At 45.3% G+C, this 22389-nt stretch overlaps 1 protein-coding gene across 1 annotated transcript in view; it reads right to left on the bottom strand.

The window, feature by feature from the left end:
* GRAP2 (GRB2 related adaptor protein 2) overlaps positions 1-22389 on the bottom strand; it is a 60415-nt gene that overhangs the window by 18068 nt on the left and 19958 nt on the right. The window contains exon 2 of the mRNA XM_074983913.1: positions 1257-1359. Coding sequence (XP_074840014.1) covers positions 1257-1334 — 78 coding nt within the window. The 5' untranslated portion in view covers positions 1335-1359. The remainder of the gene's footprint in view (positions 1-1256; positions 1360-22389) is intronic.

The raw sequence follows: 22389 nt of genomic DNA, 5'->3' as shown, positions 1-22389 counted from the left end.
GACAGCTGGGAGTGGGGGCTGGGTGCATGTGTGGGATGTTATGCACTTAGATTTGTCATATTTTTGACTCTGGGCTGCTCGGGAATTGCGTAGCCTGAAAGCGAAAGAGGTACAATCTCCGGCCTTCTAGTTATGAATTCCCAGTGAAAATGAATGGCTAGAGATAGACAATCAACTCAGTGCAGAAGGGAAGGAAGCTGTAGCCTGGAGAGGGAGTCTGAGCCAAGTAGACATCAGAAGTGCTGTGTAGGCAAGTGCTCGACCATCCTTAATGGGAGGTGGGTATTTCCACAGCATGGTCATCTCTTATGTCACTCTGGAAAGACCACCTCTTTGACCATGGTGGGTTCTGGGTAGAGCCATGTTTGTCTTAAGTCTCAAGAACAGATGGCAGGGAGAGCAAAGTGAAAATGGGAATCTGGGCCTTAAGAAAAGCTGAGAGGTGATATCTGTAATTAATTTGGTTAGCATGGGGGTGCTGCAGGCCAAGACAGAGGAGCACTGGCAAATCTGAGCAGTTACATCTCACTGCTCAACAGTGCTCCTTTTGGCATGTAGTTGGTGTGACTGTGAGTCATATACAGTCATCTTCAGTTGTAGCAGAGTGGCTATGATGCAAGGTGGCGTAGACTGAAAAGGGTGTAACACATATTATGTGGGTTGTGTGGGTTCACCCTCATTGCTGATAACATGAACAATTCTACCATAACACATACAAAGATTAAATAGACTGTATTTCACTCACTGTATGTCTGATGTTGGCCCTCTTCTTCTTCTCACTCCCGCTCTGGTGTTCCTCTGCTTCTTAATTGCTAAAGCAGGCATGGTATGTGATACTAGCTCAGGGATTCTCAAAGGTTTTCATACTTTTTCATGTTGTTAGCCGATGGCCACACATGCAGAAATCACCTTGTGGGTACTTCCCTTCCCATTTGCAATTATATAATATCCCTGCGACAACTACATGGTAAGTCCTCAGAGGGAAAAGTAATTTCAGGGGGGTTATTTAATGTGCTTGAGCTGTCTTTTGTGGCGGTCTAGCAGCTGGAAGGAAGGCAGGTGGCAAGTGGCACTCTGTGACTCGCCAGTGGTCACTGGACCTGCAACAAGTCCTCCATGGAACACTAGTGGCATCTGGACCCCTGTCTGGAACATTTGGGCTGGACTGCTATGGACGGATGTGCTGGCACAGTGGGATCTGGCAGGAGTTGCATAGTTAAGCAGTTTTCTTTGGTGGGACATCGGGCTTCCCTTACCTTCAGAACATCCCCAGCGCGGAAACTCAGTTCATCCTCCCCAGAAGCATTGAAATCGAATTTGGCAATGGCTTCCATCCTGTGACTTGGTGAGAGGGAAAAGCTGGAAGAGATATAGATATGTGAGTGTCTGGGGGCAGCTGGGACCTCTGAGTCTAGCTCATAGAAGGGGTTATTATCTCCTCTTGCTCAGGACACTGTGAATTGTTTGTTGGTGCTGTTATCTCTTCTCATTCAGGATACCAGGGGCACTGAGATCAGCTAGTTGGTTAATTTTTAATATTCCCTTGTTAGAGTCAGTGGACCTGTGTCCAGTGTTGTGATCGCTTGTTCAGACCCACAATCCACAACTGAATTGAATGAAATTGTCAGCTGTGAATGAGCCTGTTAACTGACCTGGCTGATGGGCACTGGACCTAGACTCAGAGGTCTCAAAATATATTGATGTAGAAACTGTTTCCTACAGGCCACTGTCTCCACCCTACAATCTTAAGATGAAAATTAGCACCCCATGCCCAAGCAAACTGATAATAAGAATGACCTGAATGGAAGTGATACAGGTCAAGACTCTCTAATTCGGAACACTTGGGACCTGAACGGTGCCGGATGAGAGAATTTACTGGACCGTGGAAGGTCAACATTGTCTAGCAGCATTACAAACACACCCTTTGCTTACAAAAAAGCAGTCCAGTAGCACTTTAAAGACTAACAAAATAATTTATTAGGTGATGAGCTTTCGTGGGACAGACCCCCTTCTTCAGATCATAGCCATACCAGAACAGACTCAATATTTAAGGCACAGAGAACCAAAAATAGTAATCAAGGTTGACAAATCAGAAAAATATTATCAGGTGGGCAACACACAGAGTAGAAGGGCAGAAGGTTGCAGGGGAGTGAAGAATTAGATTAAGCCAAGTATGCAAAACAGCCCCTATAATGACCTAAAAAATTCCCATCCCGGTTCAAACCATGTGTTAATGTGTCAAATTTGAATATAAAAGAGTTCAGCAGCCTCTCTTTCCAATCTGTTGTGAAAATTCCTCTTCAGTAAAACGCAAACCTTCAGGTCATTAACAGAATGGCCCACTCCCTTAAAATGCTGGCTGACCGGTTTGTGGATCAGGAGTGTTTTCATGTCTGTTTTGTGCCCATTAATTCTCTGTCTTAGAGAGTTTGAAGTCTGTCCAATATACAAAGCATCAGGGCATTGCTGGCACATGACGGCCAATATGATGTTAGTTGAGGAACATGAGAATGTGCCCGTGATTCTGTGAATAACATGGTTAGGTTCAGTGGTGGTATCTCCAGAATAGATATGTGGACAAAGCTGGCAACGGGGTTTGTTGCATGAAAAAGTTCCAGTACTGGTGTTCCTGGGGTATAGACTGTAATTGTTGGTGCAAATCCTCATAAGGTTGGGAGGTTGTCTGTAGGAGAGAACAGGCCTGTCACCTAGGGCCTTCTGGAGTGTGGCAGCCTGATTAAGGATAGGTTGTAGGTCTTTAATAATGCGTCGCAGTGGTTTGATTGGGGGCTGTAGGTAATGACCAGTAGTGTTCTGTTCTTGGCTTTTTTGGGCCTATCTTGGAGTAGCTGGTCTCTGGGTATTCGTCTGGCCCTGTTGATTTGTTTTTTTATTTCTCCTGGTGGATAATTCAGGTTCATGAATATTTGGTAAAGATCTTGTAGTTTTCCGTCTCTGTCCGTAGGATCAGAGCAAATGCGATTGTACCGAAGGGCTTGACTGTAAACAACGGATCTAGTTGTGTGTGCAGGATGGAAGCTAGAAGTGTGTAAGTAAGTATAACAATCAGTGGGTTTCCGGTAGAGTGTGGTACGCATCAAGCCATCCTTGATTTGTGCTGTAGTGTCCAGGAAATGTATCTCTCGCATGGAGTAGTCGAGGCATAAGTTGATGGTGGGCTGCAGATTGTTAAAGTCTCTGTGAAATTCTTCTAGAGTCTCTATACCATGGGTCCAAATCATAAAGATGTCATCAATGTATTGTAAGTAGAGGAGGGGTAATAGGGGACGAGTGCTGAGGAATCGTTGTTCCTGGTCAACCATAAATATATTAGCATATTGTGGGGCCATGCGGATGCCCATAGCAGTTCCAGTAATCTGGAGGTATAAGTTGTCCCCAAATCGGAAATGATTGTGGGTGCGAACAAAGTTACAGAGGTCAGACACCAGATTGGCTGTGGTGACATCAGGGATGGTATTCCTGATTGCTTGTAATCCATCTTCATGTGGAATTCTTCCAACACACCTATGAACAACAGTCTGACTCTCTCAACTCCCCCTACCAACACCACAAGAAGAAGAACTCTGTGTGGACTCCCCAAAAAGTCATAGTGAAAGTCTGGATTTCTACGTACAATGCTTCCGTAACTATGCTCAGACGGACATTATACGCAAATAATACCAAGTGAGACACAGTCTCAGTTATGCTGAATGCCATGCTGTCTAGAGTCTCAAAAATAACCCAGACATTAAAATCAAACCAGCTGACACAGGGGGTGCTGTTGTCATCATGAATATATCAGACTATGAACAGGAGGCAGCCAGACAACTCTCCAACACCACATTTTACAGACCTCTCTCTGCTGATCACATTTTGGAATTCCAAAGAAATTACAACTACGTAAGGAACTCCCTGCTGCCACTCGGGACCTTATTCACTCAGACACACCATCTGAGCCCCAACCTGGATTATTCTATTTACTTCTCAAACCCACAAACCTGGAAACCCCAGATGCCCAGTTATTTCAGGTGCTGGCACCCTCACCTCCGGACTATCCACTTACGTGGACTCCCTCCTCAAACCCTATGCTACCAACACTCCCAGCTATCTATGAGATACCACCGAATTCCTGAGGAAATTACAAAATATTGGAAAAGTTCCTGACAACACCATCCTTGCCACCATGGATGTAGAGGCTCTGTACGCTAATATTCCACCTGAAGACGGATTACAAGCAATCAGGAATACCATGCCTGATGTCACCACAGCCAAACTGGTGTCTGACCTCTGTAACTTTGTTCGCACCCACAATCATTTCCGATTTGGGGACAACTTATACCTCCAGATTACTGGAACTGCTATGGGCATCCGCATGGCCCCACAATATGCTAATATATTTATGGTTGACCAGGAACAACGATTCCTCAGCACTCGTCCCCTATTACCCTTCCTCTACTTACAATACATTGATGACATCTTTATGATTTGGACCCATGGTATAGAGACTCTAGAAGAATTTCACAGAGACTTTAACAATCTGCAGCCCACCATCAACTTATGCCTCGACTACTCCATGCGAGAGATACATTTCCTGGACACTACAGCACAAATCAAGGATGGCTTGATGCGTACCACACTCTACCGGAAACCCACTGATTGCTATACTTACTTACACACTTCTAGCTTCCATCCTGCACACACAACTAGATCCGTTGTTTACAGTCAAGCCCTTTGGTACAATTGCATTTGCTCTGATCCTATGGACAGAGACAGAAAACTACAAGATCTTTACCAAATATTCATGAACCTGAATTACCCACCAGGAGAAATAAAAAAAACAAATCAACAGGGCCAGACGAATACCCAGAGACTAGCTACTCCAAGATAGGCCCAAAAAAGCCAAGAACAGAACACCACTGGTCATTACCTACAGCCCCCAATCAAACCACTGCGACGCATTATTAAAGACCTACAACCTATCCTTAATCAGGCTGCCACACTCCAGAAGGCCCTAGGTGACAGGCCTGTTCTCTCCTACAGACAACCTCCCAACCTTATGAGGATTCGCACCAACAATTACAGTCTATACCCCAGGAACACCAGTACTGGAACTTTTTCATGCAACAAACCCTGTTGCCAGCTTTGTCCACATATCTATTCTGGAGATACCACCACTGAACCTAACCATGTTATTCACAGAATCACGGGCACATTCTCATGTTCCTCAACTAACATCATATTGGCCGTCATGTGCCAGCAATGCCCTGATGCTTTGTATATTGGACAGACTTCAAACTCTCTAAGACAGAGAATTAATGGGCACAAAACAGACATGAAAACACTCCTGATCCACAAACCGGTCAGCCAGCATTTTAAGGGAGTGGGCCATTCTGTTAATGACCTGAAGGTTTGCGTCTTACTGAAGAGGAATTTTCACAACAGATTGGAAAGAGAGGCTGCTGAACTCTTTTATATTCAAATTTGACACATTAACACATGGTTTGAACCGGGATGGGAATTTTTTAGGTCATTATAGGGGCTGTTTTGCATACTTGGCTTAATCTAATTCTTCACTCCCCTGCAACCTTCTGCCCTTCTACTCTGTGTGTTGCCCACCTGATAATATTTTTCTGATTTGTCAACCTTGATTACTATTTTTGGTTCTCTGTGCCTTAAATATTGAGTCTGTTCTGGTATGGCTATGATCTGAAGAAGGGGGTCTGTCCCACGAAAGCTCATCACCTAATAAATTATTTTGTTAGTCTTTAAAGTGCTACTGGACTGCTTTTTTGTTTTCACAGTATAAAGAGTAGCATGGCTTTCTCTCTGTTCCTTTGCTTACTTGTCTCTTAGAAGACATTTAGAGGTAAATTACAGCTAAATAACAGCACAGGACGCTGAGATCCATGACTGGTGGCTGGAAACAAACTTTATGGGACCACAGGAAACTTGGCCATACCCAAAGGTTGAAAAAGCACCCCAAAAATTTATTTGTGTAAAAGTACAGCTGCTTTAGGGGACAATGAAGTAAAAGCCAAAACATACTTCTGGAAAGCCACTTGAGTAAAAGTACAAAAAGTATCACATTTTCACTGTATGCAAATACCCAGAGGTAAAAGCATCTGCCTCATGGGAAGCCATGGGTACTTCTGGACATTTGAGTACAATCAAAGCATGAGATGTATGTACTTTTACTCAAGTAGTTTCCTAGAAGGATAGTTTTGACTTTTACTTAATGACATCTCCCCCAGTACTTTTGCTCAAGTAACTTTTGTGAGTACTTTTTCCACCTCTAGCCACATCCATGGTAACTTGTCATCCAGCAAACTAAAATGCCGAATTATGGATGTTGCCAGATGAGAGAGTTCCAGATTAGAGAGGCTCAACCTATAACCGCCTCATTCTGTTGGCTGTTCCCTGTGAGGTAAGTGACCCACTCACCCAGATGGTGACATTCATCCTCAATTCATCCTACATATGCTCCCAGGAGAGAAACAAACAGGAGGAATTTACAATAAAACAATTCTTTGTGACAAGGCAACCACCATGCTGAAGAATGAAAGAAAGATCTTCCTCTACAAAGGCTTAGGCATGGATAGATTTGACTTTCCAGAGAGGGAAAGAACCCTGTGTGAAGACATGTTTTACTCCCTGTTTCGGAGGTGGCAGAAAACCAATTTGTAGCACTTATTGCATAAGCTGTGAGTATGACGTGTGTCCAAAGAGCCTGGATTTCTGGAGCCTGAATTCACATCTTACATTTGTTTAGTGGTAGTGAAAGGCAGTGCATGGACAGCCCTGCAAGCCAAACTTTTTTCCTTTTCATAGCATGGGAAGGGGTGGTGCCAGCTTCACTTAGTTGACACTTCTTGCTAACATAACTAAGATGTGCCCTGGAAGGCCATTTCTGGGCTCAAAAGGATCGCTCTGTTCCCATGGCTCTCTGAATCTCTGAACTGTCTGCTGAGGCTGCCAATGGCAGGACAGAGAGTGGCTCAATTAATGCCAGTTGCACTGGTGTTTTTTGTGAGATAGATATGTGTCCTTCCAGGAAGCAGTGGGAGTTGCTCCTGGAACTGCATTCACAAAGGCCACCAAACAACTCTCATAGGGGAATAATTTTCAGCATTTTCTAAACCCGCCTGGACTGCAATCAGTGAGGTGGACGTTGAAGGCCCTAAAGCCATCTTCACTCCTTGGAGGAATCCACCCTGTACAAACAGGGAAGACTCCCCAGTTTGCCTGATCGGAAAAGCTATTATCCGGAGGACCACAGAAAGAAACCTCACCAGCAGCCTCTAGAGAAACTAGCTCAAACTTACTGAACAGAGTTGGCCCAGAACAAGACCTAGAATTATGCAAGAAAAATGTCATGTTTAGAATCGATAGTCCTCTAAATATTGATTCTGAGAATTGTCCTTATTCATTCCCAAATATAAAAGGACCTTTACATGCTCTCTCCAGGGCTTCTTTCAGCACTCTCATTCTTGCTGCGTACGTGAGGTGAATTTGAATATGTGTGACTGACCAGGAGGCACATAGCACCACACATAGCTCTGCCAGTTGAACAGGATCCTGTCTTACTGACATCTGTGTTATTTAATTCCTGGGAACCCCTCCCCATCCAGCTATACAAATGTCGTTCAGTCCTGACCTGTAGTATTGCCCTTGTCCCTTGGGGTTCTGCCCATGCACTTCATGCACTATTTGAATAGTCTGCCAATGTTCATCTCCTCCTGTCTTCTTCCCACCCTCCCCCCTGATTCATTGATACACCTTAATTCTGATGTACGACACCTTTTGGTATCCCAGTCCTGGGTTCTCACATCAATTTGCTGTTGTACCTCAGCGCTGAGCTACAGTTGTTTCATGCTATTTTTGGGTTCCTGGCTTAACTCTGCTGATGCAACACAGTCTCGACCTGCAACAGCCCATGCTATATTAGCCACTGGAGTTCTTTGTCTTCAGCTTGTCGTGTCAGAGAAGTAGTGCATGTGATAACAATGATTCTTATGCTGCAATGGGAGGGTTAGGATTTTGAACTGGGCAGGAGGAAGCAGATTTGCCATTGTATGAAATATAAAAACAAAGATTCTGTTTTCATGTTAGCATCCCCTTGTTAATACTGATTACTTTGAACGATGGGGAAAGAAATAAAAATGCCGGTAATTTTAGCATGGCATGTTTCTCAGTGTTTTACCTTATGGCATTGGGTTGCTCAGTAAAGATTGCAGGCAGCTGGGTGTACACATCCTACAACTCCCAAGTGCCGAGCAATAACCTCCGTTGGAGGCAACCGGTTAAAAACAACCACCTCTTTGAATACAAAGCCTTGCTTTGATTTTTGCCCTGTAATGGAATTAGAGATTGCAGTAGTTCTTTCTGGGGTGAGGGAGAGTTCTCATGTCATTTGTCAGTGTCCAGACAGTTATATGTGATATTTGGGACATCCGCCCCTCGAGGAGTGTTGGGGAAATGGGTAAAGGCTTCTCTCTCACCTGTTTTCAATTCCAGCAATTCCAACCTTGGGCAGGGAGCGAGACACAGACACCTCTTCAAACAATCTAACAGATGGATTAAATGTGTTTTTCATTGCCAGAGGCTGGATTTAGGAGTGACTCAAATACCATATACACAGTCTTGGCTGTGTTGATAAATCAGTACTGCAGTGATACTATGGCCTTAAATTTCTTCTCCCACCAACTACTAAAGCACCCCTGCTCAATAATCCTATCTTTGAACTTCAGCCTAGCATTTTTCAACACCTGACCTTCAAACCAGCCTTGCATCTCTGATCCTATTCCTCCCTCCTTGTGTATCTCCAATTTCCTTATACTGTTCACGGCTGCGCTGGGCTTCTTATGAAAGCTTTCCCACCAGGTGTTCATTCTTCCTTTCACTGCATGTATATGACTTCCATCAGCACCTGTATGACTGAGGCCGTGTAGACACTAGCCCCAAACTTCGAAATGGCCACGCAAATGGCCATTTCGAAGTTTACTAATGAAGCGCTGAAATGCATATTCAGCGCTTCATTAGCATGCGGGCGGCCGCGGCACTTCGAAATTGATGCGCCTCGCAGCCGCGCGGCTCGTCCAGACAGGGCTCCTTTTTGAAAGGACCCCACCTACTTCGAAGTCCCCTTATCATGGGAATAATATCATGGGAATAAGGGGACTTGGAAGTAGGCGGGGTCCTTTCGAAAAGGAGCCCCATCTGGACGAGCCGCGCGGCTGCGAGGTGCGTCAATTTCGAAGTGCCACGGCTGCCCGCATGCTAATGAAGCGCTGAATATGCATTTCAGCGCTTCATTACTAAACTTCGAAATGGCCATTTGCGTGGCCATTTCGAAGTTTGGGGCTAGTGTAGACATAGCCTGAGAGGTGTTTGATTTTTTTTTGTCATTAATTACATATAACAGGCATCATTTATCCTAAAGGACATCAGAGCACTTTAGAGATTGTGAAATTATGCCTTCAGGTGCACAGCACAACTCTGCTAGCTACAATGAAACTGAAACTAGAATTTAGTCCTGTATATAATTTATTAGGTGCCAATCACCCCAGGGCAGAGGGCAAGCTCAAGGTGTGTGCATGACTTAGTCCTGCTAAGGCCTCTGACTGCCAAAAGCTGGGACTGGACAATAGGGCATAGATAATTTTTTCCCTGTTCTGTTCATTCCCTTTGTAGCGTCTGACACTAGCCACTGTCAGAAGACAGGACACTCGTCTAGGTGGACTATTGGTCTGACCCAGCATGGTCATTCGTACGTTTGCTCAACCTCTATTTAAAGCATGAATGTGAATTAATTAGTCCAGCAGGATTCTGGTGGCTCTCTACAGAGAAGTGAGTTTTATTTTTAGAGATCACCCCCTGCATCAATGAACTGCTGACACATCTAGGAGAGAGAGCAGGGGCCATTCCATGGTATTGATGCTACACAGAATTAGAGGAGGGGAAGTGAAAAGTTACTTTACCATTTGAAACTAGAGAGGATGTGTTTCAGGATGGCAGAATATGTAAGTCTGTGTATTGGAATTTAGCCAGGACACTGAGGTTAACACCTCCACATTTATGAAAAGCGAGAGGGGCTCTTGAATGACCACAAGTGCTCAGATGATAAATCTCATCTTATCTGAAATACAGCACTCCCATCATGTATCATCCCCCGCTAGTCCGTTTCTGGGGTGATGGATCAGTGGTAATGACTCAAGAGGAAGAGTGCCTCCTACCAAGTCGCCAACCACCACTGTCTGCATCACTGGGGTTTTCTGTGGCAACCTTTCATTCATTTACTGTCCAAACTCTACTTTGTTTCACCTAGGCCGCGTCTACATGTGCACGCTACTTCGAAGTAGCGGCACCAACTTCGAAATAGTGCCCGTCACGGCTACACGTGTTGGGCGCTATTTCGAAGTTGAAATCGACGTTAGGCGGCGAGATGTCGAAGTTGCTAACCCCATGAGGGGATGGGAATAGCGCCCTACTTCGAAGTTGAACATCGAAGTAGGGCACATGTAGACTATCCGCGTCCCGCAACATCGAAATAGCGGGGTCCGCCATGGCGGCCATCAGCTGAGGGGTTGAGAGACGCTCTCTCTCCAGCCCCTGCGGGCCTCTATGGTCACTATGTGCAGCAGCCCTTAGCCCAGGGCTTCTGGCTGCTGCTGCGGCAGCTGGGGATCCATGCTGCATGCACAGGGTCTGCAACCAGTTGTCGGCTCTGTGGATCTTGTGTTGTTTAGTGCAACTGCGTCTGGGAGGGGCCCTTTAAGGGAGCGGCTTGCTGTTGAGTCCGCCCTGTGACCCTGTCTGCAGCTGTGCCTGGCACCCTTATTTCGATGTGTGCTACTTTGGCGTGTAGACGTTCCCTCGCAGCGCCTATTTCGATGTGGTGCTGCCCAACGTCGAAGTTGAACGTCGACGTTGCCAGCCCTGGAGGACGTGTAGACGTTATTCATGGAAATAGACTATTTCGATGTCACTACATTGAAATAAGCTATTTCGATGTAGCGTGCACGTGTAGACGTAGCCCTAGTGTGATAAGATCACAGCAAGCGGGCATGGCTGCAACAGGGGGCCTGTTCAAAGATGATGTTGTTAACAAGAGCTTGATTTTCAAGCCTGTGACCTACACAAATCAGACGCAGGTCTTCACCAAGTGAGCTTTCAGTATACAGGCTCAGACACAGGAATGTCTGGGGGGAGTGCAATGCCCATTTTTGCAAATGGGGCTCACCTTCTACCACAGTGGGTCCTGCCCTTCTCCCCAGCCCCTGGGTCTCCAGGTGGCCCTCTCCCTTCCCCCCACTCCCTCTCCCACCAGCCTGGCACAGCCCCTCTGTCCCAGTATCCCTGCTGCTGGCACCCACACTCATGCATACTGGGGCCCCGGCTGCCCTACTCCTCCCCTGCGCCTACCTCCCCTGTGTGTCGGGGTCCTGGCTGCTGTGTACCTGGGTCTCTCCTAGCTGCCCCCAGCCCTGCACGTGTGCCGGGACTCTCCTGATGGCGCACAGGGCAGGGGTGCCATGTTCCCTCTAAGATTTTCCATCCTTGGATGGGCTGAATTTTCTTCTGGGTGGGTTAAAATTTCTTATGTGCAATGCCAATACTGAGGTAGTGCGTGGATGCGCACCACCAGGATGAACAAAATGCCTAGATATATCACAATATATTGTAAACAGTCCACAACTGAGGTAGAAAATATGTTAAAATAAGGGATCATGAACCAGGCGCAATGCTTACGAGGTTTGTTTAATCTGAAATCACGTACGAAGAAAATGAGCCCTTCTCTTGTAGTACCTGTAGTATCACCCTTTCTGACCACTCAAGCCAGTGACTGCACCAAAACGTATATTGTCCACATGTAGCTCAGCTCTAAGATGTTAAACAAATGGATGGGGCAATTAGAAATACTCCAAAAATTATGGGCTGGAGTGTGGGAGGCTCAGGGCAGTGGGCTGGAGATGTGGGGTGCAGGAGTGAGGGTTGGGATATCTGAGGTGTTCAGGGTATGGGTTTGGAGAGGGTGCAGACGTTAGAGCAGGGTGCTGGGGATGTGGAAGTGCAGGAATTAGGGTTGGATTGCATGAGGGGCTCAGGGCAGGGGGTTGCAATGTGTGGGGCTGCAGAAGTTAGGGTGTGGGGGAAATCAGGGGTTCAGGAGTAAGGGTTGGGACAAGTGAGGGGCCCAGAGCAAGGCAACAGAGCTCATCGGGGCTCAGGGAAAGACATTGGGGTAGGGAAGCAGAGGGGTAGGGCAGGGGGCTGAGAGTTGGGGGGGTAAGGTACAGTGTGTGCAAGAGATGACCCCGGGGCCGGGTTAACTTACTTGGTCTCTGGGGTCCACCCAGATGACCGGCACTGGGCCCAGATGGGAGCTGGGCCATCACCCGAGCCCGAATTCCTAGAGCTGCAGCATCAGGGCCACCCATAGTTTCCCTCTCAAGCCACTGCACCCCCCAAACAGCCCGCCCACCCCACCTCTCGTTGGCCCCAAGATTCCCCCACTCCTCACTCAGCCCAAGGACCCCTACCCGCCCCCCACTCAGTCTTAATTCCCCCCCACAAGGAGTCAATACCCCACCCCCGCTTGAGCTGTACACCCCACCCCCTGCTCGGCTCAGGGACCCCCCAACCCCACTTCACAGCCCCATTTGGCTGATCCCCTCCACCCCTTGCTCAGCCCAAGGACACCTACAGCCCACCCCCACTTGGCCTGAAGATTTCTGCCCACCCCCCACTTGGCCCATTGACCTCCCACCTCCCCCCGCTCAGCCCAGGAAGGGGAGCAGTACAAATTTTGCATGGGCAGGGAGTGGGAGGTGCGAACAGGAAGCATCAATGCCAGCCAGTTACTGGAGATTGTCCCTGTGGCTCCCTAGCACTCATCAGGTGGCACTCAGCCAGCTGGAAGGGCCAGCGGAGCACTGCCTGATGCTCTAGAGAGGCCACCAGGAGTGACCTCCTGCAGCTGCTGGAAGTGTTGGCAACATGCCAGGTGAGCCAGTGTGAAGAGAGAGTGGTTTTTTTGAACTGACATGGTGATTTGCTTGCTGCAGTCCTTTGTGTGGCCAAAGGAGAGACACCGAGATGAAAAGAGCCGGGAACCAGGTATGCAATTTTAAAAGGGAATATGTAATCAGATGCAGTCAGGTTATTTTATAAATGTTGGGATTGGTTTGCAGGATTTCTCAGGCTGGCTGAAGTACCGTCCTGTGCACTGTAACTTTTAAACTGAATCCCAGGGAGGTAATTCTCTGTGTTAATCTACACTTTTTTTAGTTGCTCTGGAACACCTAGCAACGAGGTATACTTGCCAAGTATGTCTTCTTTGGTTTGTTAATAAAATCACCTTTTAAGACTGTGATCTGATTCCTGTGCCCTACAGGGCGGGAGGGTCTGTGTGCATGCACTTGTGATGGAAGGGTCAGCTGTTAAGGAACTGCAGATTTTTTTTCAAGCTCTCTCCTGAGGGAGGGTTAACATCTTGGGGTTACACCACTGGGAGACATCCCCAGTGTTCCTTCCTGGGTTTTCAAAGGGGGTTTTGCACATGGGTGGTGGCAGTGTATCATGCAGGGTCAGGGAATCCATGACCTTGGGGAGATTTTAAGCAGAAGCCTTTAAAGGCAGGTATTTGTAAGTTCTAGCAAGGTCCCATCTTCTGCACTTGAATTGTTAGAGTGGGGATCAGCCTGGAGAGAAGGGAACTGATTAAGGGAGCCATACTTGGATAATCCTGGCATGTGACCTGCAAGCACATGCTTCAGTGGAAGGTGAAAATCCCCTGAGGTCACCGCTACTCTGACCTGGGCACATTCCCTCTTAGTGGGATCAGTTAAACCAGGGGTCAGCAACCCCCTTGGCATGGGTGCTGAGAGCGGCACATGAGCTGATTTTCATCAGCATGTGAGGTGGAATCTCAGCCCTGCCCCTCTTCCCCCATATAGCAAGGAGCTTGCTCATAGCCATGTTGCCTCTGGATTAGCAAAAGACCAGCTAATGTTACCAACCACCACCTAAAGGGAAAAGTGCTCTCTCTGAATTAATTTGGAATGAAGCTCTTGTAAGTAGGACTATTAGTGACTTCAAAAAGTATTACCAGCACTCGGACTATACAGAGAGGTCAAAAGGTCAAATTTCAGCACTCCGCCTCAGAACGGTTACTGACCCTTGAGTTAAACCTTAAAAACAACAAGAAGTCCTGTGGGACTTTATAGACTGAGGCTGTGTCTACACTGGCACAAATATTTGAAATAGCCATGCCAATGGCCGTTTCAAAGATTACTAGTGAGGTGCTGAATTGAATATTCAGTGCCTCATTAGCATTAGGACACTTCCGGCCGCGGCGCTTTGAAAGCACCGCTTTCGAATGCCCAAGGCTCGGCTTGGCTACAGTGGGGTCCTTTTCAAAATGTGCAGGGTCCTTTCGAAAAGACTCCCACGTAGCCGCGCCGAACCGCTGGCGTTTGAAAGCAAAAGTGCCGCAGCCGGAAGCATCCTAATACTAATGAGGTGCTGAATGTTCAATTCCGCGCCTCATTAGTAATCTTCGAAATGGCACAGCCTAACAGATTTTTTTTGGGGCATAAGCTTTCGTGGGGTAAGATCCACTGCATCATATTTCTCTGTTAGTCTACAATGTGCCACAGGACTTCTCCTTGTGTTTGTGGATACAGACTAACACAGCCACCCCTCTGAGACTTGCGTTAAAACCGGAGCACGTATGCAAGAATCAGCCAGCCAAGCACCTGTGAGGGAGGGTGCCTGGCAACACCACAGAGTCCTGGCCCTCCCCGCCCACCGGTAAGTTTGATGGTGAGTAGGGATGGACTCCATGAGTCAACATCTGTGCAGGAATGATAGGTGACACTGTCTCTAAAGCACCTGGGTAGGGCCCAAGGATCCAGAATAAGCTATGGTACATACAGCTGTATCACCAGCTAAACCGCACCCAAGAGGCACTGGGACATAATCTGTTCCAAAAACGCAAGCCTCTCACCAGTGAGTTAATAGAGCTACCAGAAGTACTAGCACCTCCAAGCCACGACAAGGCATGTGCATGACAAACCGTGGAACACATGAGCATATTCAGTACAGCAGCAGATATATAGGTGCACCAGCAATTTCCTCTGATCACGTAAGGAATGGCTTCCCTAGAGCATCTGGCAGAAGAAACTGCTATCTGTACCAAGAAGCCTAAGTTATTCGATCCAGTGGGGGAAGGAGGCAGTAGGAGGGCCTTCCATGCTGAACGGAGCAGCTCTCATAGTCAGGCTGCTGAGAAATAAGTAAGGGGCGGTAGCGAGTGCAGAAATTCACACTGGTCTGCCCATCTCCTACTGTGGAAATCTCACCGGTGGCCATTTCTGTACACCACCAATACCTCAAGTCACCTTTTGGGCTAGTTCCGTTGTATGCTCTGCTCTATGCTCCATTAATTTTCGTGCCCTGTGAATGATCTGGGAGATTGAGAGAATATGTTTTAAAAGTGAGTGAACTGTTTGCTCCATGTTTACTGCTATGGGACCTAATAAGCGCCTCATTGAGAGACCTGCTGTGAGCTGTCACTCATCTCGTCTGTTTGGCAACACAAAAAATTGTCTGGCTTCCGGTTAGCCAGCCAAAAGCACTCCATGGAAATGTCCTGCTTTGAAATGTCTTTATGGTCTACCCATAAAACAAAATGGCTTTCTACACCATAAATGAAAATAAATTAGTGGCGGCAAAACAGCGGCTGAGGAAGAGACAGGAAGTGGCTCTTGTCTCCAATTGCCTAGAGAGTCCTTCACTGGAGGGCTTCCTTCTAGGGTTTGCCACCCTTCTCCTGACATATTAACCCTTTCCCCATGTGGAGTACACTCCCATCACAGCTGTCCTGATCTTAATTTTAAAGACTTTAACATTTAAAGGTCATGAAGACAATCCAGAGTTAAAATTAAGAATAACAATCCTTTTTTGGAAGGGATATTAAGCTATAATCTTCAAGGGCTTAGTTAATTTGTACATGCCTTGCATGCTGGGGGTCCATGCTTATGGCTAGGCCTCCCAGCACTACATCTATGTAAATAAATAATGATGTAGACCAAGATGAGAGCTATTGGTCATGTCTACACTAGCCACAAACTTTGAAATGGCCATGCAAATGGCCATTTCGAAGTTTACTAATGAAGCACTGAAATACATATTCAGCGCCTCATTAGCATGCGGGCAGCCACGGCACTTTGAAATCGATGCGGCTCGCCGTTGCGCGGCTTGTCCAGACAGGGCTCCTGTTCGAAAGCCCTAGGAATAAGGGGACTTCGAAATAGGTGGGGTCCTTTCGAAAAGGAGCCCTGTCTGAACGAGCCGCGCAGCCATTGCATGGCCATTTCGAAGTTTGGGCTAGTGCAGACATAGCCATTGTGGGGGTTGGGGGAGGGACAACTATTCCCATGTCTTCCTACTCTGGAGTGCTTACTTCTTCCTCGGAAGCATCTGGTACTGGCTACTGTCACAGACAAAATACTGGAGTAGGTGGATTATGGGTGAGATTCAGTCTGGAAAATCCTATTTTGAAAAATTACTGTGCAGATAAACTTGCATATATTTGGATGCTTATCTGAATGTGCCAAATTAACAGAGTATGCAAAAAGGGCTGGAACTGCCATAAGAGGATGCATTCTTACAACATCTTCATCATCTTTTGCTTCTGGACCAGAGGGCAATATCAAGTGAAGAAGCTTTTTCATGGCATTTCAGCAGTTGTTGGTCTAGCCTGGGGGGCATAGGAGGAATCACAAAAAGGAAAGATAATTTTCATCACAATAAAAAAAAAACCCAAAACAAAAACAAATAAGAAAAAATTAAAAATCCCAGACTTTTTGCAAACACCAGATAGCTTTACCTGATGTTCTGGGAAAGGTTAATTGGCTCTGGTTTTGTGTGTTTTTAAACTTAACTAGGTTATCCCATCCTTAAGAAGCTAGCCTCAGGGAATCAACATTGTCAAGAAACAGAGAAGGGAGGGTGAGTGGGTAGCAGCTTGAAAATGAGGAAGATTCTCAGCTGTCATGTATTGTAGTGAATAATAATTCATCAGCAGTGGATGCTGGCACATTGGGTTGCAAATCCACATTGAGCTGAAAGATATGAATGGGAGCTGTTTGGTTTCTCCTGATCTCTCATCTATTCTTGTCCCATGGTCAGATGTGTTCCATAACTGGCAATTCATCCTCTCTCTCAAATTCCCTTTCCAAGGATGGCTGGCTACAGTGACAAGTTATTAACTAACAGTTATTTTTGCAGTCAGGGAGCAAGTGCACAGAGCAGGAGGTTTTACTCAAACTCCTCTGCAGAGCTCCACCAATACATTTCAGTCCAGATCTATAGCTCCTTTGCTTTTTAGGTTCTTTCTCCCTGGAAAGTCCTGTCCCTAATTCTTCACCTGCAGCACCCTGCCAGGGTTCTCAAACAGCTCAGTCAATGCACCACGCTCCATATGTACAAACATCCCCTGCTGTTCTAGTCCTGACTTGTCCCCAGCACACTGACAACCCTCCTTCAGTTTGGCTGATGTGACAAAGAATTTGTCTACGCAAAACTTTGTTATGGTGTAACTACACTGTTTATGGGTGTGGGATCCCTCCCCATACAGGATTGAGCTATACCTCTGAAAAAACACCTTTGTATCTATATAACTATATCCACAGTGCTGTGTGTTTGTGTGCGTGTGTGTATGTGTGCAGAACTTTAACTATATACCAGCTTAACTCTGGCACAGCTTTTGAATGTAGACAAGATCTTAATTTGGAAGTGTAGAGCACTGCATAATCCCAGCTGTGACAAACTCTCTACCCCCAACTCCTCTGCTGATCCACCTCAAAAGATACTCTGTCATTCCAATTGAATAGCATGTCGGCATTTTGAAGGGATTTTTATTTTCAATAATATGTTGCTGTGTTCCTCCACTTTCATTTTTAAAATGCAAGTAGAGGAACATATTTCAAACCTCTGACAACCATGACATGATGAAATATTTTCTCTCCTTCCTGCTGATCCTGCTGAGTTCCTCTTCTATGTTTCCCTTCTCATCATTGCAGCTTACTGAGTTATGAGTGTCTCACTAGCAGTGCTACCCATTCCACTCAGTCATGTCCTTCTCCTGTGTTTGTACAGTGATGGCACTGAGCAGCGCTCGCGACATCACTGCTCATCACCTGGGAAGCAATGGTGAGATCACAAAAACTGACCTGTGACCAAACAGAGTGGGGAGCAGCTGAAGAGGTGGCAGTGAGGGACTACGTTTTGTCCCTTTTCCACCTCACCCTTTAGTTTCCAGCCATCCTTTTCTGTTTCCATTAGCTTCATTGAACTGCTTCAGCGCTGCTCAATAGTCCAGACACAAGCAAGCAGTTTGCAGCAGCTGCGCTGCCTATTGCTTTGAACGCACCTAGGCAAACCAGACGGGCTGTGCCTTGTAATTCTCTTCCTAAATGATGAAAATAATACAGCCAAACATGCCACCAAATCTTCCAGCTCTGTCCTGGTACTTCACTGGTTACAATGCAACATCAATGCCAGACAGGTCAGCTTGGGGCACACTGGGACCTGTGGCTTTGGGAGTGTTAGCTCTGCTCAGCAGTCCTGGTGATTTTTTTTACTGGTTCATATTCTACATTGATTGAAGCAAGACTGATTAATAAAGAAGCCTTCATCTTCAGAAGGTGTTGCGCTGTTGAAGCCTGTGGGCTGTGCTGAGTTGCACCAGATGAAGAGCTGGTCCTGTGGTTTTAAAATACTTCTACTGTTCAACATCTGAAAAATACCCACAGCAGATGGGTGGAAGGGGAGAGCGAGGTGATGCTGCTCACATAGAAGGAACTGTATCCCCCCACCTTTATAGGCCTCTTATAGAGTCCCAGAGCCTGGTGCAAGAGGTGCCCTGTGCTTGCAAGTAAAGGTAAACAGGACACTAATATCAGTGACAGACTCATATATCTAAGCCATGATGATGATAGTTGATTCTGTCACTGCAGTGTTCCCTGATACCGATTTGAACTGCAGATAAGCTAAGTGGGGGCGGCATGGCCATCAGGACGAAATTAAAATGTGCTGTACGGGTGGCTGATTTGCTTCCCTGCTGTTGCAGGAGAGAGAGACAGAGAGACAGTCGTCTTCAGTGATCCGAACCACACCTAGCGCACTCAAGCAAACATTCCATTCCATTCCAGGATTTAAATTGTCCCTGATGAGCGCCCTGGCCTTTGTTGAGCCTCCATCTGAAGCAAGGGAAGGATGATGTCTCCCTTCTTTCCTCTCCCTTCCCCTTCTCCATCCACACCGCTTCTTCCTTTTAATCAGGACAAATATATTTTAACTTGCTTGATTAAGTCAGCCAGACAATGTATTCCTAATCTGCAGTGATCAGGTCTCTGAAATGGCAATGGCAAACATACTGTCTCTCTGTCAGACAGAGCAACAAGGGGTTGCTAATGCAGTACCCATTAACAACTTCCTACAGAATGAATTTTCCCTAACTGCTCCTAAAGAGCAGGCACTTGAGGAATGCTGTCTGATATGAATTTATTCTGAATGATCTCTTTTTGCAAAATTGGCAAGCTTCCCAATTTACCCCCCCTCCACATAAATACATACAGTATGAAAAATTAACCCACTTCCTTGTACTTTAAAGGTATTTTGATCTTATCATAACTTATCTTGCTAACTGCCTCTCAATTTTTTCATGGCTCTTTGTAAGTTTTAGTACTCTCTAGTATGCACTTTAATGGAAATCGGTGTCAGTTGAATACCAATCATGTACTTTTCTGTGTGTGTATGTGCATGCATTTGCATTTGTGTTGTGCATTAAATCTGTTTTTGCACGTATGGTGTTTGCTTTTATACAATCTGCATTTAGGACACAAGTGTAGAAATACATGTTGTCTGTGTCTGAATAGTTGTGGACATGTGTAAGGAAATACTCGCAGTGCATGATTGCGTGTCTGAGTTTGTGTTCATATATATTATACACACACACACACACGCACACGTCATGCATATGTGGGTTTGCATACATGTGTATATCCTCTAAGGACCATAGCCTCTGCTTTGACTGATCAGTGGCATAAGAGTGAATGCAGTGGATGAAAGGTGTCATTTAGCCATCTTTGCACTCTGTAGGTCATGACGAATCAGATCTCCAGTGTAAATCTGAGCCCAGCATACATTTAGACCAGCCCCAGGGCTGTTCTAAAACACAGCAGCTCCCAATTGCCATTTTAGCACCCAGTGATTAGTAGGATGTAGAAGCATTTTTCCTAAGCTCATTATAACTATGGCTGGGATGGAGGGTGTCAGACAATATTATACCTCACAAGGATTCCATATTTCAGAGAAAGTCCTGCAGGGGCCAGAAGCACCAGCATTAGAGCTTCCTTGTGTTGTCGGTCTGGTGCAAAGCAGCTAGAGTAGGACTCAGGATCTGGCCCCATGGGCCAGATTTTCAGAAAGTTTCAGCACCTAATTGGTTCAGATTTTTAAAAGGGCTCAGCTCCCTCTAAGCATTAAATATAGGAAAGATTTTCAAAAGTATTCAGTTCCCAGTAGTTGTTGTGACACTTTGGAAAGCACCTGAAATATTACACTCTTCTGAAAATATAGCCACTCATTCTGGTGCCGAGAACAAAGCTCTTTTGAAAATCCTTGCCTGTGCGTCTGCAGGTGTGTATGCACTTTATGTGTGCATGGATGGGATCCTTACTGTATCTGTGCATATGTCTTTGTTTTATAAACAAAAATAATATCTGCAATTAGGTATGCTAAAATAAGGATAATCACATCCTATGTTTTCAGAGCATAAATTGATCTCCATGAGGTTTAGGAAAAAGTTTCCAATATCATGAACAAATGAGTGGGTACATAATAGAGGAGTTTTTCTTTTTTTTCATTTTGTTTTGAACTTTCAGATACCGGACAGTTCAGGAGATGGAATACTGGCCATTATAAACCAACAGCCTGATCTAATTAGACAAATTTTGTATTTCTACTGCAGCATGATATATAGGAATTCATAACTATGCCCTGTCTGAACAATGTGGTAGTGAAGTCTGCTAATACTGACTGATAGGTGCATGTGATTGCATTTCCAGTCAGCTACTGCATGTGCTTCACCATGCCAACAGAAACGATTTTGTGTAAAATGAGTCACACTATATAAAACTGGTATTTTCCTTCTTTTGCATAAGATTCAGTCTAGCAACACAGGCAACTGTGAAAAACCAGTAACTCTATAGCTGAAATTACAGTCGGTGCCAGCAGATACACATTTTTCACAAAAGTGGAAGCACAGTTAATTTAGTAAGGAAAAGTAACATTTCTTTATCCTTTAAACTGTAGTTCTATTTTTGCATTAAATTGTCTTTGCAAAAGCTGCGGTTGGTTAGCTGTTCTTAGTTTTCTCTCTTTTCCCTTAATCTTTTCCCCTTATATTTTATCCTTTCTTCTTTGGTCTTTAACGTAACAGTTAAAATAAGATGAAATACCCCAACCTAGATCAATATAAAATGTATGAGACCTTAGCACAAACACAGGCAATCCCATAATTAAGGTTTTCACAATCGTAACTTGGTAACGTACGTTAGGCCAATCTCTGCTCTCAGTTATATTTGTTCTCTGACCACAATTTGATCCACTCTGTATACAAAGAAGCACACTGAACTGCAAAAACAGCATCTAAAACTGCTACTGTAGATATGTGCCAAGTGGTAGAATTAATATTGCTGTGGAACCTTAATTTATGACTGTTCTGATTTTTGTATTTACACTCTCAACCTAAGTGTTCAATTAATGCTGCTTTTTGTCTTTAGTACACTCTGGGGGCTTGACTCTCATTTAAGTATAATCCAGTTACAATGACAGAGTGGTGTAAAAGAGCTGTATATTGAAATTAGAATTAAAGTAATTAATTACAATAATGGATTTTTAAAATGAAAGGCACTTCTCCAAGAAGGGATCCAGTTCTTTTTGAGCAGAAAGTAATGTGGATTCCTTCTTGTTACCAATCGTAGTTTGTCCATAGACTGAAATTATACCATCGAAACAAAAAAAGCAGTCCAGTAGCACTTTGAAGACTAACAAAATCATTTATTAGGTGATGAGCTTTTGTGGGACAGACCCACTTCTTCATATCGTAGCCATACCAGAACAGACTCAATATTTAAGGCACAGAGAACCAATATTGAGTCTGTTCTGGTCTGGCTATGATCTGAAGAAGTGGGTCTGTCCCACGAAAGCTCATCACCTAATAAATGATTTTGTTAGTCTTCAAAGTGCTACTGGACTGCCTTTTTGTTTTGATAGTATATAGATTAGCACGACTATCTATCTGAAATTATACCAGTTTAG

This window comes from Carettochelys insculpta, chromosome 1 (genome assembly GCF_033958435.1).
Source record: "Carettochelys insculpta isolate YL-2023 chromosome 1, ASM3395843v1, whole genome shotgun sequence".
In the NCBI taxonomy this organism is placed as follows: domain Eukaryota; kingdom Metazoa; phylum Chordata; order Testudines; family Carettochelyidae; genus Carettochelys; species Carettochelys insculpta.
This window is presented reverse-complemented; position numbering and strand designations above follow the sequence as displayed.